Source organism: Dicentrarchus labrax, unplaced genomic scaffold (assembly GCF_905237075.1).
Source record: "Dicentrarchus labrax unplaced genomic scaffold, dlabrax2021, whole genome shotgun sequence".
In the NCBI taxonomy this organism is placed as follows: domain Eukaryota; kingdom Metazoa; phylum Chordata; class Actinopteri; family Moronidae; genus Dicentrarchus; species Dicentrarchus labrax.
The window spans coordinates 6,970,726-6,988,864 of NW_026136715.1; the positions used below are offsets into that span (position 1 = coordinate 6,970,726).

At 39.7% G+C, this 18,139-nt stretch overlaps 2 protein-coding genes and 1 long non-coding RNA gene across 3 annotated transcripts in view; all 3 read right to left on the reverse strand.

Annotated features, from left to right (window-relative positions):
• Positions 1-4,014: 4,014 nt before the first annotated feature.
• Positions 4,015-14,779, reverse strand: tcf15 (transcription factor 15). Its single transcript, XM_051425149.1, has 4 exons — positions 10,865-14,779; positions 10,076-10,215; positions 5,341-5,841; positions 4,015-4,814 (listed from the first exon to the last, which is right to left on the reverse strand). The coding sequence occupies exons 3-4, from the start codon at positions 5,815-5,817 to the stop codon at positions 4,752-4,754; spliced, it is 540 nt and encodes a 179-aa protein (XP_051281109.1). The 5' UTR covers positions 5,818-5,841; positions 10,076-10,215; positions 10,865-14,779; the 3' UTR covers positions 4,015-4,751.
• LOC127377357 (uncharacterized) overlaps positions 4,015-18,139 on the reverse strand; it is a 180,823-nt gene continuing 166,698 nt past the window's right edge. The window contains exon 2 of the long non-coding RNA XR_007887672.1: positions 4,015-4,612. This is a non-coding gene — a long non-coding RNA (uncharacterized LOC127377357). The remainder of the gene's footprint in view (positions 4,613-18,139) is intronic.
• srxn1 (sulfiredoxin 1 homolog (S. cerevisiae)) lies at positions 15,221-17,804 on the reverse strand. Its single transcript, XM_051425154.1, has 2 exons — positions 17,501-17,804; positions 15,221-15,610 (listed from the first exon to the last, which is right to left on the reverse strand). The coding sequence occupies exons 1-2, from the start codon at positions 17,720-17,722 to the stop codon at positions 15,401-15,403; spliced, it is 432 nt and encodes a 143-aa protein (XP_051281114.1). The 5' UTR covers positions 17,723-17,804; the 3' UTR covers positions 15,221-15,400.

Sequence of the window (18,139 nt, forward strand, 5' to 3'; positions counted from 1 at the left end):
TTTAACTGACTGATATCTGGTATTCAATCAAATGTAACAATTTTTATTTAAACTAACACACACAAACATACACTGTAATAGTTATATGCAGTAACACATGCCTGAGAGGATGTATATATCCATATATCCATTGATTTTTTTCATTTCTGTTTCATCTTGATAAAACGTTTCTTCTGCACTGAGACTGTATGACTGGCTGAAATGATTCCCGTCTTTGTGAGGGAACTGAGGCTGCAGAGCTGCATCACACTGCCGGTTCAATTGTTTGTTTAAGGAAGTAAAAACCCCTTTCAGTCTGTATTGCTGGATTTTCACCTCTGCCTCAGGACTTTGGCAGGCTGCTGAGTGCTGGAGGTTGATTGTGCGAGCCTGCAGCAGAACAGAGCTGTGTTACGACGATCTGTATTGTTCCTTAATTTCTTCTCTGGGATTTCCTCTTGCCAGCTCGCCCCACCCACCCATCCCCTTCACTGTACAGCCCTCCATCATCCTCCCTCTGTCTGAAGGCCCTGCCAAACTCTTTGGCACATGAAAACAATTGTTCTTGTACGTTTGAGGAGACACAACCGGCTCCTCAGACAGGCTTTTTCTCCCCTTCAGAAGCTCAGCTGACGGTCAGGCAGACAGACTTCCTCCTCCTCCTCCTCCTCCTCCTCCTCCTCCTCCTCCTCCTCCTCCTCCTCCTCCTCCACCTCCTTTTGGAAAAGTGGTCATGTTCAGTAAAATCGGAAGCGAAGTATCTGACTCCCAAGCCACAAAGTGACTCAGAACCATTAATATCTTTGACATGCAGGTGGAGCGAGGGGCCATCTCCCCAGCCAGTGAGTGTTTGAAACATGCTGAAGCAGACTGTGAGAGCAAAAGCTATTAAAATATTACCATGTGCAGGTTTGTTTCTAACAAGAGCTTTCTGGCAATACTACAAAATGCTCAAGGTAAGCACCCATCTGGGAATCAGGACTGCACTCCCAGATGATGTTGAAAAAACGCTTTACATCCTTCCCCTTTCTGGATCATCTATTTCAGCTTTTTTCCTCCTCTTCTTTTGGTGAGGCAAGAACAGGAACACGTTTGAGCTGTCAGAGCAGTGATTTGTGTTTAATCTGTAAAGATGTTTTCATGGAGCCATTGCTCAGCAGGATTCATCAAATCTGGCTTCCTAAATGCGACAGTTTCTTTTTGTTGTTGTTTGTTTAGATCAGTAACTGTTAGTCAATCAACATGAACAGGCCAAGATGTTACATTATGTCAATTTCTACTACATTTATGCACAAATAACTCTCTCCAAAAGGTAGAAACCAGACATCTGGAAGGCAATAAAGCACTGAGCTTCTAACTGGGCAACATAAAGAAGACACATTTCTCAATATTGTTTCACTTTAAAGTTAACTTTATTGTACAATTGAACTTTATTGAACTTCACTGCTGTAGTACAGCCATTTGGCATCCAAATCCTGTCCACATATCTTCTGGAAATCATCGTAAACTTTGTTGCTGCTACTTTGTGTGATTAAATCCAACACACTGAAAGTCACTGGGTGGTCTGGACTCAATTCGGGTCGATGTAGCACCTACACAATACTGAGTTACCCAGTACCCATGGGTAGAAACCCACCTAAGAGAAGGGTTTGATTTGACACAGTGTTAATGTTGAGTTATTTACCCAAATTAAAATATGTCACTATTTGTTAGTGTTAATATAATGTTTAGTTCTAAATATCACATATCACACATCATTATGTACAACTAACAATAAATTAGCAACAGTTTAAAAGGTTAAACTGAGTCAAGATAACCATATCTTGTAACAGTAATATAAAAGAATAACAGTAACATTGGGTCAAAACCAATTTTGGAAACCAATTGATACTTGGTAAAGTTAACCTAGTATTGCATCTGTGATATATTGACCCAATATATTGACCAGTTTTTAACCGGTCATTTTTAGTGTGGAAGGAAGGAAGCAAAAAGCATCTCTCTCTCTCTCTCTCTCTCTCTCTCTCTCTCTCTCTCTCTCTCTCTCTGACTTACTTCACTTTATGTTTATTTATATAAATATTACAAAAATAAAAATTCATCCTTCAAAAATATGACATAATATAGCAAAGGAAAGTAATTAAATAGAAGAAACAAGTGTTCTTGTCTTCTTTTTCTACCTTTCATAAAACAATAGAGCACAGGCTATAAAGGTCATTCGTCATCTCAGCTCACAAAGCTGGCAGAAGGAGGTGGAACCGCCCTCTAGCTTCATTTTTATCTCCGTTGAAATTCTTCCTCTTTTGGGATTAAGAGATGCGAGGATTCGAGGAAGAGGAAAAACTCATCAAAGTGAAGTAGTAAACGTTCGCAGTGGTCCCCAGGTGGAGCCTCGCCTGTCAGACATGTTAAACAGATCCACACTGACCTTATTTGCTGCCTTTACTTGTCTCCCCCATCTTCTTCTTCTGATGGTCTCTGCCATCAATTTGTTAGCTGTCATCTTGGGGGGAAAAAAAGGCCTCCTTCTGATTTTGTTGAAAACTCACTATTTGGTTCACTCGCTCTGAAAAGTACCACCAGAGAGCTGTACATCTGGGTCCCAGCGCCGGATGATGTCAAGACTGGCGCTGACCCAAAGCCCGTCGCAGAGAGAGTTCCTCAGAGAGGTCGGCTGCGCGTTGTTTTCCCTTCCTGTGCCTCTGTGACATCTTCCTGCCGGAGGGAGCCTCGGGGAGCCATTTGAGGAGGCCCGGGCCCCAAGCATGGAGGACTTAGCACAGCAAATTCCAATTAGCCTGACAGGGCAGGTGGGGGTTGTGGGGATGGAGCGTGGTGAGGGGAGCTCGGACCCCCAGCATGCACCTTTAACTGCCTTAAAATTCACTTTCCATACACTTCCCATCCTCCTTGTGCCACCGGGGAGCCTCTCGCTGTCATTTTGAGGACTGAGTTTGCAAGCTGATTCAAAGCGATGCCAGACAGGAACTTTGGCTCAGCTGTCTGTGTATCTGAGCCGCAATCCGCCTGTTAGACAGATCACTACAGTGTCTTTTTCAGACTGGAGAAGACAGAGAGAGGCCCGCGGAGACTGGGCTGCTTTTGCTCAGCAGTCTTATTCCTAAGAAGTTATGAAATGTTTTCCGGTGAAAGTGGTCTAAATCGGCTCTGTGCTGTGGAGACCACGTTGCAAAGGATATATAAAAGTAGGAAATTAACTAACTTTTGCAGTCGATTGTAAGAAGACAAATAAAATGGTAATTATCTGTCATGATAGTGAGAGCCTGAACATCTAGTGACATGTGAACTAATAATATGAAATCAGATCACAGAAAGACAAGTTACCCTTCAGGACACTGTAATGCCAGAAGTTATTCTAAATGGATTACATCAAGTAACACAAACTAATTTTTGTAAGTTAAATAAAGATTCCTGATCAAGCAACTTTTACTAGTAATTTTAAGTGAAGCTAACTTAGTTTTGTAACTTACAGAAACATCCTGATTAAGTGCTTTTTACTTCAAGTTTTAGGTGTTTTGTTTTAGCAGCACAAATAAAAACTACAATAATTAAGTTAGTGTAACTTAAAAATACAGTTCAATTTCAGCAATTTTTGGAGTTAAATGAACTCATCCGGTTTTACAGTGGATGAAGGCCTTCGTTACATCCGCAGCATTCGCCTTGATTACACGTCAGCAAGGTTTCATTTCAGTGCTCCACCGTGACCTCCAACCTCTCACCCCATCTCTCCCTGTCCACTGGACCCACAGCAGTGATTTATCCCTCTGACATACCAACAGCTGTGTTGGGGCTCCGAGCAGAGTGTGGGCTACTATTTGCCGTGACTAATCGATAACAGACTTCAAAAAACACTAATCGTGAGAGTTGGAAAAAAAATACACCAGTCACTGACACCAGAAACCCTGAACCTTTGCTTTGGCTCTGCGGGCTTCATAAACAACGTCTTGGCAACATTACTGGAAACAATGGAAGTGTGTGTGTGTGTGTTTGAGACAGAGAGAGACATCTTTCCATAAAGACATTTAAAAAAACATTTTATAACACTAAGTTGGTTGTTAAGAAAAACAGATTTTTGCAAATGGAGCTAAACACAGGAAGTTAAGTGAGCAGTTAGGTGTCAAACAAAGAAAATTTCTTATTAGAAATTTAAGTTGAGACCATTTTCCAAACTGCAGTTGAGCGTCTGGTCATATAACAAAAACATCCCTTTTTCTAAAAATGTCAGACCAGCTTGAAAACAAAGAGTCTCAAAAGATAAACAGAAATAAACATTTTCTATTTTTCCTTTTGTCCATATAATCAATGTCCCAGACATTACCACAATCTGAGGTATATTATGACTTTACACTTCATTTTGTTTGACAGTTTTTTCATGGCACAGTTGTGTTTCTTGTTTATCACAAGACAAACCACATTTTAATGTAAATCAGGAAAATAATTGCCCTTATTTTGATAAAATATATTTTATTTAAAAGATTTGTGGAAAAAAAGGACAATAACTCATAAGTTTCAAACAAATGCACTGCATCTCTGAAGGTCTTATGTTTAAATTTCTCAGTCAAGTATAAATAGTCTCTTCTTTGGTTCCAACATTTGATCCAGCATGTGTACATACCTTGTGTGTGTGTGTGTGTGTGTGTGTGTGTGTGTGTGTGTGTGTGTGTGTGTGTGTGCGCTGTGTAACACCAGCTCTGACTCTTCCCTGAGAAAGTCTTTGAGGATTTTCAGGTTGCTAATCATTCACTGGTCCTCTGTCAACGTCTCATTCGCAGTTGACCCATCCCTCTCATTTTTAAACAGTCTTTGCCATCTTTTATCTGGGGGTGAGAAAAAGGGGGGAAATGCCTCAGTCATATAAAGATTCAACAATATTTAATTTAACTGCACCAGATGCATTGCATTTCTATAAATATAGACATAGCAACTGTTTCTCAAGTTTCTCTCCGTTTGATTCTCACATTTATTTCCAAATGCAAGAGGAAGCCACTAATTATGTTATATCTCACATTATGTTTTGCGTTCTTACAGTCATAAAAAAAATCTTAATAAAAAACACCTGTGTCTGTCTGAATGTGTGAAGAATTTCTAACGAGCGCCAAGAACTGTGCCGTGCGTAAAAGCGCGCACACACTCTAACACAAAATAATGGAGTTACACAAACATGGTCACGAATGACAGATAAACAGATGCTGCATCAGACCAAACTTTCTAAAAAAAAGCATGATGAAGACAAACAAAATCGTGTCTGTTTCCTGCCACTCTGAAATATTTAGCAGTTGTATTTAATCTGCGCTGGATTTTAAGCGGTGCTGACTTTTGGATAAACATTAATACAGCATTTACCCCTTTTCTCTGGTTGCTCAAACAGAAGGTGCAGATGGTCCTCGGCTGCTGCGCCCCGCTCTCTCCTTGCGCATGAACCGCGCCGAGGCAGGGCTGTTCCTCTGCGCCGCCGTCCCCGAGAAGAAGCACGTTGGCCAGATGGGAAATGTAGCTGGATGCCAGTCGAAGAGTTTCGATTTTGGAGAGCTTTCTGTCCACTGGCTCGGTGGGTATGAGAGTCCGGAGAGCTGTGAATGCGGTGTTGACACTCTGGGTCCTGCCTCTCTCCCTGGCGTTAGCTGCGCTCCTCTGTTTCACCACCCCGGTGTCTCCTTCCAGATTGCGCGAAATCCTCCTTCGTTTTTCGTTGGAGCCACAGTAACTTTGCTCCGAGCTGCCGTCGCTTTCGCTGCGGTTTTCCTCGTCCTCGGACGTGATAGTGAAGTCTGAGTAGATCAAGTGTGTCGCCACAGGCCGCAGCATGGCGAAAGTCATCATTAAAAAGTTCCAGCTCCAAATCCCCTGTTAGAGCAGACCGAAAAAACCAACTCAAGGACTAACACTACATCTCAATATGACACAAAGGCTTCACACAACCACTAATGTAAAAAGGTTTTAATAAAGCTGACAGACTTTCAGTTTGTACTGGCCTGTTTTAAGGATGGACCCTGACTACCTGGTCAGCTGGGCTCTTATAGCTAGATGGGAGGAGCTGAGTGTTACAGTAACCTCTCAAGACTCTGTATACACAAATTATAATTCATAAATATGACACATCGTTATAAACAAAGGCACGATAATAAGTGAAAGTGATCCTTGTATTACTGGAACAGACACACACTGTGACTGAATACAGTTTCTTTTTTTTAGAAAGAAAAATACTCTTTAGTTTACTTTAGTATTGAAAGAAAAAGTTATACCTGTAATCAGTGGTGGAAGAAATAATCACATCCTTTACTTAAGTAAAAGTAGAAACAGTGAAAATACTCCATTACAAGGAAAAGTCCTGCATTCAAAATATTAATTAAGTAAAAGTATTTGTGTTAGCAGCAAAATATATAAAAAGTAAAAGTATTCATTATTCAGAAAACCCCCACTGAGTGGATTATTACTGAATACTATATTATTATTACGCATGTGCTGTAAGCTGGTGAAGGTCCAGATAGCTTTTAATTACTTTACATAAAATACATAATTTTAATAAACTAATCTAATGTTCTGCATGTAAAATTGTAAACATAAAAGTAACTTGTAACTGTAGTTGCTGATAGAGTAGTGGAGTAAAAAGATAATAATAATATTTGCCAAAGAAATGTAGTATAAAGTTGCAAAAGTGTACTTCTAATACTTAGTTTATGTTCTTAGTTTCTACTGCCTGTATTGACAGGATGGATTAAACACTTCTCTCATATAAAATGAGTGTTTCTGGCCCAGGGGCACGACTATAAACTTCCAAAATTCAAATGTATACGTTATAGAGTCTTTTAAAGGCATTCAGGGACTACAGTTTGCTTTTGAGTTATTTTACAGTTTACTATCTTGTGTTAGGTTGACATGTTTATGGTGCTGCCGCCCACTGAGGCTTGTTTTTGTTGGCCTGCCACACAGATACAGTCAAGACCAAAATTAACCTCACTAAGCTTCAGCTTGCTCAACAACGTCTAAATAAAATTGTGCAGGTGTTTGGAGAACTTGCGCAATGAATGTGTATGTAAATGCTGTTTGTTTGGCCAATTCTCAAATTTCCAATGGAAATGATCAAGTCAAATGTAAGAAGTTCTTTCATTTGAATATCTTTTTGAGGAGGCCAGACTTAATGTTTGCCCTTAAGCATCACTACTGCAACAAACAGGCTTGGACTAGTACATAATTATGTCATCATATAAAGTTGCCAATGGCTCATACTGAGGAGCACAAAGTCAGGCAGCAGGAGAAAGTTAAGTGTGAGTAAATAAACACTGAGCAGATGATCCTGGAATGGCAAGGATTTATTTGCTTGCTGCCCCGAGTTCAGAAAAACAAAGCAGTGGCAAATGGATGATTTAGTCCCTCCTAGCCACATCAACAGACACAAGTCTCCACAGCCGGCAGCACATTCAACCACTTCAATGTGCCTCAGCTGCATCAACAGTCAGACATCAGACACCTAAAACTGTCTGCTGAATGAGCGCTGAGGTCTAATAGAGGACAGCAACCAAACACAGGTTTCTGCAGCAGCAAAAGAGCCGGGTGAATATTTAAATTAGGAAAAATAAGGTAGTCTCCCTGGAGAGTTAACTTCATAGAAATTAATCAAAAAAATTATGAGCTATGAAAGACACATAAACTGATTTTAATTTGTTGTGATATTTGATAATAGCCAACAACACCTCACCAGTCTCAGACACTCTCTGCTGCTGTATGGTTACTTACATTTACCAGGACCCGTGACGACTCACTGTGAATTTATTTTGCAGTACAAATGTGTGTGTGTGTGTGTGTGTGTGTGTGTGTGTGTGTGTGTGTGTGTGTGTGTGTGTGTGTGTGTGTGTGTGTGTGTGTGTGTGTGTGTGCGTGTGTGTGTGTGTGTTGACTTTAGACTAAAGACAGAAGTTGAAGCTCTCTCAGAACAACTCTCTTATTTCATGGAACTGTAAAACGGCCCTTTTGCTCGTCCGGATGAAGTAGATCCATTTATCCATACTGATGAGCCGACAGCATGTTGGGTTTGCCACCCACTGAGTGCCGCATTGTTGTGCTTCAGAGATCTCTGAGAACAGCAGCTTGCTCTGAGCCACCAAGCTCAGACAGGAAGGTTTTCTGTGTCTGTGCTGCTGTATGTTTTTGCCTTTCTCTGGATGTCAATGTCAGTCGGTCAGTTCATCACTTTACAAGATGGATTGCCATGAAATTTTGTACAGATATTGCTGTTATAAGGATAAATCCAAGGTGGATCTCCTGACTTTTCCTCTAGTGCCACTATGAGGTTGACACTTTCAGCTTTTAGTAAAATGTCTCGACATTATTTGGACAAATTGCCATGAAATTTGGTTAAAATATTCCTGTTCCCCATTAGGATGAATCCTTATAACTTTGGCAATCCTTGGACCTTTTCTGTAGCGCCACCAGCAGGTCAAAGTCAGTTATTTTATCAGTCAGTTAGCAGACATTCATAGTTTCCAGAGGATGAACCCTTATGATTTTGTTGATGCTCTGACTTGAGTGAATTTTGAGTGAAATGTCTCAACAACTACTGGATGATTTATAATAACTTTAGTGATCTCATCACCATCATCATATCTAAACTTTAATTTGTCCAATATTACTTCTGATATTTAAACAACTAAATTTATAGGAACAATATTCCCATTAGCCTCAACTGTAGTTTGTGTTTAGTGCTAATTAGAAAATGTTCTAATTTTCAATTTATATGGTGAAAATAGTAAACACCGAACCTCCTAAACATCAGCATGTTAGCCTATTATCAGTGTGAGCCTGTAATTAACTAAAGACAAAAAAGAGCTACCGATATAACTGTATTTCACAATATTATCTAGTTTCATTAGCACAGTCAATCAGAGTATTTAAAGGTTATATTTATATGACATTTAAAATATGAACATAGCAGCAAACAGCTATGTAAAGATATACTGGAGTCCTGAGCAGAGATTAACTCCCTCTGCCTGTGTTGCTATCGGAGCCTCTCTGTGGTTTGTTTACATCGCTGGTCTGCTCTGTATGCGGCTGAGTAGAGCGACTGAAAAAGTTATTTTTTTAAACTACAAACTTAAACTAAAGTTCTATCTCTGTACGGATCCTTTCCTTAATGTTGTCAGACATACAGAATAACAATCTGAGACTGTCAGTGGCAAAAACAAGCACTTGTCTTGTCTCCAAGGATCAACATTGGCTAACGTTGCAGCCACAGTCGCCCTTTTCACTGATATTTTCACAACTAAATCTGTGAATTAAGGGTTTATTTTAACCAAATCAACTTTGGTGATTGTTGGAAAGACTAACAAAGATGGTTTTGGTGAGTTTAATTTAATTCCTGTCCTGTTGTTTTGGTGTGAGATCCTGTGCTCTAGTGACACCCAGTGGCAAGGGTATTTCGTATATAACCTTTAATGCTGTTGGGCCGCAGTCGCTCTGCTCCTTATCCACCACTGTTTCACTGACTTATGGGTGTCGTCTTTGTTGAGTCACCGATACCGGAAAAGAGAGCAGTGGCAACTCTCCAGCTTTGCCCCATTATCCAGGTTTCATCTAGTCCTGACATATTTGCATACATGTCTAATGTATGAGCCAAAAGAGACGGTTAATGCTCCTTACATTCAAATCTGGTGATATTCTATACTTTTCTTTTTTGTCAAACAACTCCATTAAAATCGGAAAACCAACATGAATTAATCCTACGAAGTACAGCCTTCTAGCCAAAGCCGGACATAGTTTATTCCTCCGTGCCGCGGAGCTCCATTGTTGTCCAAAAACTATTAAAAACACATCTATGAGCCACACCTTTGCACTGGGTAACATACAGTATTTCTCCATCACAAAAAAACACTTCATATGTAGTTTATTTGGAGCTGATTCCACACACACAGTCCTGTGGCTGTAAATCCCAACAAATACACTATTTACTCCTTTTAGAGTAGCATGCAGCCTTTTAAGAATTTAAATGGTAAAATCAGGACCCTGTTTGAAAGATTTATATCTTCAGCTTGGGGATAAAAGCAACAGACAGACTCGGGAAGTTGGAGAGACAGGGCTAACTCACTGTTGGTTTTGGTCTTTTCAAGGGATTTGGCACATCCTCCTGTCTCCCAGTGTTTCTGGCAGCATATAGGGTAGGTTATGGTCTGGCATTGCACAGGAAAAACTGCTGGGGGTTAGAGCTGAGGTTGTGTTGAGGTAAAGCTACAGAGAAACATAAATCAGTGGGGAAACACAACAACGTCCAATCACATACTTTCCCTCATCCTTGTTCAGTGAAGCATTTGTAGAGGGGGATGTGTACTGCGGCATCATGGTCTAGGTACGTAGGTTTATCAGGTTTTATGCAGGGATTGCAAAATCAAATTGACTTGGGGCCACTGCTGGTATTGTCGTTTCATAGGAGGGCGACTAAAACGTTCACATACTACAAGACAGCTGTTTCTATACATTTTTATATCATCTTTGTTGTTCACAGCCAAACAACAAATAAAGACTAGAAAACTGCTCTCTTCTAATCAACCCTTTACATGCATTTTCAGGTACCTTTGACCTTTTTGACCCCCATTAATTTGTTCGATTCCAACCTGTGGCCCTTGCATGTCATCCTCTCTCTCTCTCTCTCTCTCTCTCTCTCTCTCTCTACTTTCCTGTCACTCTTAAGCTGTCACTATCAATTAAAGGCAAGGCCAGATTATATTATATTTCTGAAATCCCTGTTTTATTGAATATAAATGTGTCTCCAGATCTGTGTTTGAACATGGGGACATACAGTACTTGTTTTTCTTAAGGTGCTTAAGGGGCCCTATTGATGAACATTGCTGGTATGTTAACGTGTAGGTGCATCACTCACCCCCTTGCAGAGCATGGTAGTCCAGCTGTTCTGTTGCATGTGGACTAGATGTTTGTAAGGTGACAGAGATCGTCAAAGTGACTGATGTCACAGTAGGGACTTTGGGCTTTGTGCTTACACCTACAGCTGAAGCCAACAGAGTGCTGTTAGAGGACAAAGCTGACCTGAAGCGCATGATAATATGTTTGACCACAGACAATGCCTTCTAATGAGTCAACCGGTCCTTTTATTCTGGAGTCGTTCACTCTGATTATCATAGCCATGCAAATTACAAGCCACATTACAAGTTTTGAAACCTGTGTGAAATACAACCTACTGCTATTATACCACATGTATACTTTCACAAAGCCTCACAGAGACGGAGGTTCGTGCACAATGCGTCACAGAGCACACGGTGGTGAGGTCAGAGGGTGGATACGGCATTGCAAATCTGGCACAAATTTCACGCCTGCAGCCACCAGTAGTCTGAGGGAATTCCGGATAGGAAGCTGTGAGAAGTCATCAGCGACTCTAACACCTAAACTCCTTCAAGAGGATTTGGTTGTAATTCCTCCCCAAGTGGAACAAATGTCTGAGCTGGCTAACCAGACATCTTTTTTTTTCATTTAAAGCTGTATTTTAAATGTAGACAGACTCTGCAGGAGAGCAAGAATCTGTTGGTGGTTCTGGATTACTTCATATAAAAGCGCTTTCCATCAATGTTTATCACCTTTAAAACAATTACACATCCCAAGTGAAATCTGCCATAAAAAATAGAAGACTTTTTAAACAACTGGCAGATTTGTCGGTTTTAATGTACCAGCTTTATTTCATCCTGGTTACAGTAAAACCCCATTGAGCAAATAATCTTTTTGGTTTGTGCGGTACAATATTACACAGATGTGTATAAGACCAAGCAACACTCTGTAAGTGATACAATTTGATGAGATGCCAAAAATAGAAAAAATGTGTGAACACAAGAGGTGTTCTAAAAAACTGCGGCGTGCGAGTGCTTGTAAAGGAAGGAATGATCCTCTCTGCATCACCAATAGATAATAAATGAGATATTTTCACTCTGTTTTCAAGTGAAACCAGGACTGATGGTTAAGTGTTGCACAGACTCGCTCTAATTAGAAACCCACTAAAGGCCATTCATTAGAGTCTATGCAAGACAGAACTGATAAAACTTGTTAACACAAATGATTAATGTGTCAGACGGATAACGTGCACATACAACACAACTCCAAGCTCCACTCTAATCCTTAATCAGTGCTTTAAAATCATTTTTAACAATCCTTTTACAATTTTATACACTTTTTAGATATTTTTAACTATATATTTTAACAGGATGAAGGACTTTAGTCATCGGACGTCTAGATCTTAAGTCAGAAAAAAGCTGAGCTAACATTAGCAGCAGCTTGGCTGCCCTTTGTTTGCTGGAGAAACACTGATTTTTAAAGGTGAATCTGCTTTATTCAGTGTTTTTACAGGTTTTAATCAGCAGGTCCATTTGTTTTGGAGAGGAGGAGACCTCTGTGGATAATTCGGCTCACAGTTAACATTGTAGGAAGCAATGATGCTTAACAACAACAACTCCCATGATCCTTAATGCAATTTTTATTTTATTTTTATGTGAGAGACTCCTAGCGGCAGAAATCACATATTGTATGTTTAGATATGTGTATTTTCTGTATTTATTATGGTAATATCCATTTAAATGATGTTTCAGGACCGAAACTATACTGGAATCAAAAAGGCGTCACAAAAATCTTATGAACTAAGCATAAAGTTGTTGCCTCAAGTTAGTTTGTTAAGTCATAAGTGAGCAACACAATAGCATACGGCAAAAAAAAGTACATGGGAACTAGCATGGCCCCAATCCATTTGTGAAAATGGCCCCAAACACTTCCTCTTCTTGGCCCCCTAAATCCCCTTGATCTGTTTAAATCCTCAAAGATAAAGCGTACAGAACCACCCATGGAAACCGCTCCCCGAAGTAACAGGTGCAATATATTTTTTCATACCGGTGTTGCGTGTCAAAAACCCTTTGAGGATACGGTTACTTCCAGACAGTGAGTGAGCCACAGGAAGTCTTCTCACACGCGACGATTCAGGGGAGAAATTTAGAGTCCTTTAGGGCCGGTCGGTAAAAGCTGCCCCAGGTCTCCCTTCATTTCCTCGATGGCCACAGAGGGAGACCATCAAGCAGCTCTGAGCTCGCATTGTGAAGGCGTTGATGTCGGAAAAGCCTTGTCTCTGTGCGGTGACCTGCGATGTATAGTTTACCTATATTATTCTGCAAACCTACAGTTCCTTCCTCCAAGACAGAGGGGGAAGGGAACTGATTTGATTTAACAAGCAGGGCCAGTCTCAAGGTCAGCACCAACAATAAACAGGGTGTTGTGTAATACACTTACGCATTTACTTGATTATTCAACACTGCAGAACAAGCCATTATCATCATTGTTTTGCATGTTTAAGGAAGGTGAAAAGGCTGCTATCTATGTTATGTACTGTAAGTGGAGCACTCTTAAATGGCATTACGGACCATAGCATGAAGAGTAAGCCATCAATCTATTTTATCAGATGGCACTTCAAGAGAGAGAGAAAAGGCTTTGGTATAGGAGGAGTGTTAATCTGAACTGACCCGCACTGTGCTTCTCATTCCTCCTCTTTCTTTGGCGAAACACAATCTGGAAGGTTGCAGGAGGGATCCTTCTCAGAGAGTCAGAGAGACTGATGATGGGGAGAGGGGGCAGACTCAGCACCATCTTGCATTTTGACGCAAGACGTTGTCAGCTTGATGTTCTCATAACGCCTGACTCCTACAAACCATCTGGTCTATAGGCTCCTTTCTGTTACCTCGTCTTCTCGCGCTGTCTGAAACATCACAACCATAGTTGACTGTGCATGAGATTTAATAAAGTTAGATAACATACTGCACTTTGTTGGCACAGTCCTACTTGTTGAAATAATGCACATTTTATTCTCGTATTCTGTCGCTGCACACAAAGCGGCTCCACATCATTTGATTTCTAAAATTAACACTAGTGCCAAAAAATCTGCCTGCAGGGACCTTTTGATATAATTTCAGACTTAAAATAACTTGAATGTGAGACAACTTGTATTTAAATCTTCCTCAGTGCTCAGCAGGAAGAAAGCTCAAAAGGTGCAGTACAAGGACAGCCTATTATATCCGTGCCATGAAAAAGGATAGAAAAAAGCTTTTTTTTATTTTATTGAAGACATTTTGACATCGCACAGTAGGAAAAGCAGGGGTGTAATTAATCAAATAACCGATGTGTCTGAAGTCAGTCTTACTAATTCACTCCCAGTGCTATGCATTACACTGTGGGATTGGTAGCAGAAAGCACCTCGGATGCTCCCTTTTTTTGTTCCATTGTGGACTTTTTGAGGGCACTACATGATGTACACACTCAGACACCTAAATAATGCGCACTATAGAGTAAGTAGAGACTGATTTCAGTGTCATGTGAACAGCCGAGTTGGAAAACACCTCAAGTCTCAAGACTCAGCGCTGTTTATATTTAATCACTGGGAAATTCTAACAGCAGCAAAATCTCACACTTAGTGGAAAAAAAACCAGCGGCTACAAAAACCACAGTTACATCCTAATCTAATCTAATATTGACACTACATATTGAATGTGTATTTAAAAATTAGTGTTAATGTTCATTTAAAAAGGGGCCATACTTTATTTGATAGTATCTGATATCACTTGTTAACAATCTGCTCCAGTACCAATGTACCAAGGCTGAGTCCTTGCTGTAGCGGTCTTGGGTTGACTCCGACCTGTGGCCTTTTTGCTGTCATCCCTCTCTCTCTCTCCCCGCTTTCCTGTCCATTTGAGCCGTCCTGTCCAATAAAGGCAACCTCCCTCTCTCTCTCTCTCTCTCTCTCTCTCTCTCTCTCTCTCTCTCTTTTATATATATATATATATATATATATATATATATATATATTTATTTTTTTTTTTTTTTTTCAAAAGAAAATGCTCCAAATAGATATAAATATACTATATAAATACATATTATTTATACTTTATAGTGCAACTTCACATAACAGTTTTTCCTGTTCTTCCCGTTCTGCCAACATGGCGTGAATACAACAACATATTGTGTTACTGGGACACCTAAAACCGAGATATCGCTGACATTATTGGTGACACCTATTGGAGTTTTTCCTGCCACAAGAAGCCAAAAGGGTAACAGGAACGTACAAGAAAATAACTGCAGGAAAGGATCATTTTAAATACTGTTAATGTGCAAGTACAACTGTTGTTTGAATTTAAAAGCTATTAAATGATCTGGTAAAAATTTATAACTTACAAAAACACACACAAACACACACTTAAAATGATATTTAAGTGATTTTTAAATGGAAAATATCATGTATTTAACTAAAGAGTTACATTTCCCCCTGCTGGTAAATCCTTTGCTCTGCAGTTACAAGCTGCAACAGAAGAGTCAAAACTCTATGTGTGTGAGTCACCTGAGCCAAGTCTCTCAAAAAAAACCACTCCAAGCTGCTCTAGAGTCACAACAGATCCGGCGTCGAAGCCCCCAAGTAAGTGCTCAGGTGTGATGTGTTCGACTTGATGAGCTTGGCTGGGATGGTCGGCATGTTCAACCTCTGATACGCCGCAAACCTGTGACAGCCTCCAAAAGAGTAGTAGTAATCACCCCCCTCTCTGCCTTTGATCCAGAGCACATCAATGGGAGGAACAACACTCACGTCGGCTGTCTCCTGGAAGAAAAGACAAACTGACAGTTAATTCAAACGGCAAAGCAGAAAAAACTACAGTATGAGAGTGAGTAGCCAGACGTTACTGCAAACATTTTCCTGTAGGAATATTGCAAGAACATTATAGGTCTTTTACCTAAATACCAAAATGGGAACAATGACGTGTAAAAAAAGTAAAAAAAATGAATTATTTTCAGCAAGTTTTACTTCAAGAATCAATAGAAATAGTCTTTGTTATGCAGAATGGTCTCTTTCACAGTGATGTTATTATCACAATGCTGTATCCAGTAGAGGTGGATCACATTTCAACTGCTTTAAATAATGTTGGTGGGTTGAATGTATAAAAAGGGCCATAGTCCATAAAGTCCAAACCAGCAACCAAACTAATATGTATCTGCTCATATTAGGGTCCAGATTGTAACTCTGGTGGAAAAAAATAACTTATTTTTCATTTTAATGAATTCATGTATTTATTTTGACAACAAATTGTCAAATTTAGTCTAAAAACATTGAATCAGTCCTTAAAAAAACAAACATATGTAAAAAGTGTGAAATCACTGAACATAAACTCAATATAAAACTTCTACATTGCCCATAAATTAATGAAGTGGTCGACCCTGAACGCATCATATTTTATAAAACTGTTCATATATTTAATATATAAGATCATAATGTCATATAGTAACAAGCAAAACTGTTTTATAATTATTTTGAGTCTAATTCAGACTTTCAGGTCTCCGAATGCGACCAGTTGTGACACAAAGCTGTGTTACACTAAATCCCTTCAATGCATACGTCTAATAATTAAATATCCCATTAGCCTACTTATTTTTTAACATTCTGCAGACTTTGATTGCCTTTGTTTACAAGTCTCAAGTGCTTTTTAAGCTTTTTAGGGAGAATGTGAAGTCTCACAGCAGCCAAGAGTGGTGATATAAGAGGGTTTAAGTAGAGAACATTCAAATAGTACAAACATGCAGTGGAGTAAACCCACTTCTACATCCCCTGTGATGTGTATCATTCAGTAGTGAATGGCAAAGGCAAAGTTTCATGAGTGGATGGAGGAATAAGGAATGCACTTAATATAGTAGTATATAAAGTAGTTGTCTTTACCGTCTGTGGGCTAGTATTGATTGCAATTCTTCTGTGGTTAATGTTAATTTCATAATGATCATTACTCCCTGAAGTAAAGCAGCAGAAGTTAAGTGACAATGTGCACAAACTACTACAATATTTGGGTGAACTAAACATGTATTAAATGTCTTTATTACACAGGCTGTTTATCTGGGTGTTAAACTTGGGGCATAAACTAGTATACCTACTTCTCCAGGCACCGCTGCACCACTGCAAATGTGCACCTGAAATGAATGTAATGAACTAGGGCTGCACTATATGGTAAAAGCATCATATTGTGGTTATTTATGCCAGATATTGCGATTCATGATTATGTGGAAAGGAATTTGTGAACTTTTAGGGGGTCCGTACCAAATGTTGTGTACCATGTTTTCTTAAAATCTGGAGATCTGTACACCAGAGCACCTCTGCAGCTCTACAGTACTTCATTATAATGCTGTTTTCTAACACATTTGGCCTTTATCAACACATTACAGCTCCTATATGATTTGCATATTGCGACTACTAGACCAGTGCACTATTCACTACAGTTGTTATAGTTTTTGTTTGTTTACGTATCTGTAATATATATATATATGTAAACCTGTATATAGTAGTTTGTTGAGCTTGTTGTCCTGTTTGTTTATGTTTATTCTGTGCATGTACTATACCATACTACCTATAATAATAAGTGTTGTAGGTCAGACATGTCACTTTATCTTTATTCCAGTCTCCCATCCTTAAAACTCACACATTTAACAGCTTTAAACAACAAATTACCTTCATTATCGTGTCCATCAGACTCTGAACTTTCAGCTCATCCAGAACCGGAGGAATCGGTCTGATGATGACGTCCATCGGTACGTGGTGTACCTCCCCGACGCTGCCCGAGTGAATCGACCTGTTGTCGGCGTTTTCAACCCCGGACCGAGTCGACATGTTCCTACCGGATGAAACCAACAGCCTCACCTGAGTTTGAGAGCTGTGCCACAACCGAAACATTTCCCTATCACCCTGTTGGGTGTTATATATATATATATATATATGTGTGTGTGTGTGTGTGTGTGTGTGTGTGTGTGTTTGCTTCCTGGTTGGTGGCTTGATGCGTAGTTTTAACGGAAGGTTCTCATTGGTCGTCCGCGCTGTCAATCACAAGCGGACAACGCCCACTCAGGTGTTTTGGCGTTCAAACGGTCAAATTACCTGTTTTTACCCAAATTAAAAACTTATATTTGTTTCTTTGGGCATTTAGCACAGCTATAGTTAGACTGCCCACTGCTGTATAGGTTGATAATGCCGGAATTAGATTAGTTTTTTGCCACTTGGGGACTTTTTAAGTTGATATAATATAATATATACCATGTTGGCCAATAGTTGCTTATTTAAACATCCAGCAGTGATGGAGCGACATTATTATTC

Excerpts from the sequence above, each read along its gene's own strand:
- tcf15 (XM_051425149.1), bottom strand. The coding sequence starts at position 5,817 with ATGATGACTTTCGCCATGCTGCGGCCTGTGGCGACACACTTGATCTAC. Across the intron at positions 4,815-5,340 it reads TGAGCAACCAGAGAAAAGGG|ATAAAAGATGGCAAAGACTG; the intron begins GTAAATGCTGTA and ends TCTCACCCCCAG.
- srxn1 (XM_051425154.1), bottom strand. The coding sequence starts at position 17,722 with ATGTTTCGGTTGTGGCACAGCTCTCAAACTCAGGTGAGGCTGTTGGTT. Across the intron at positions 15,611-17,500 it reads TGATGGACACGATAATGAAG|GAGACAGCCGACGTGAGTGT; the intron begins GTAATTTGTTGT and ends CTTTTCTTCCAG.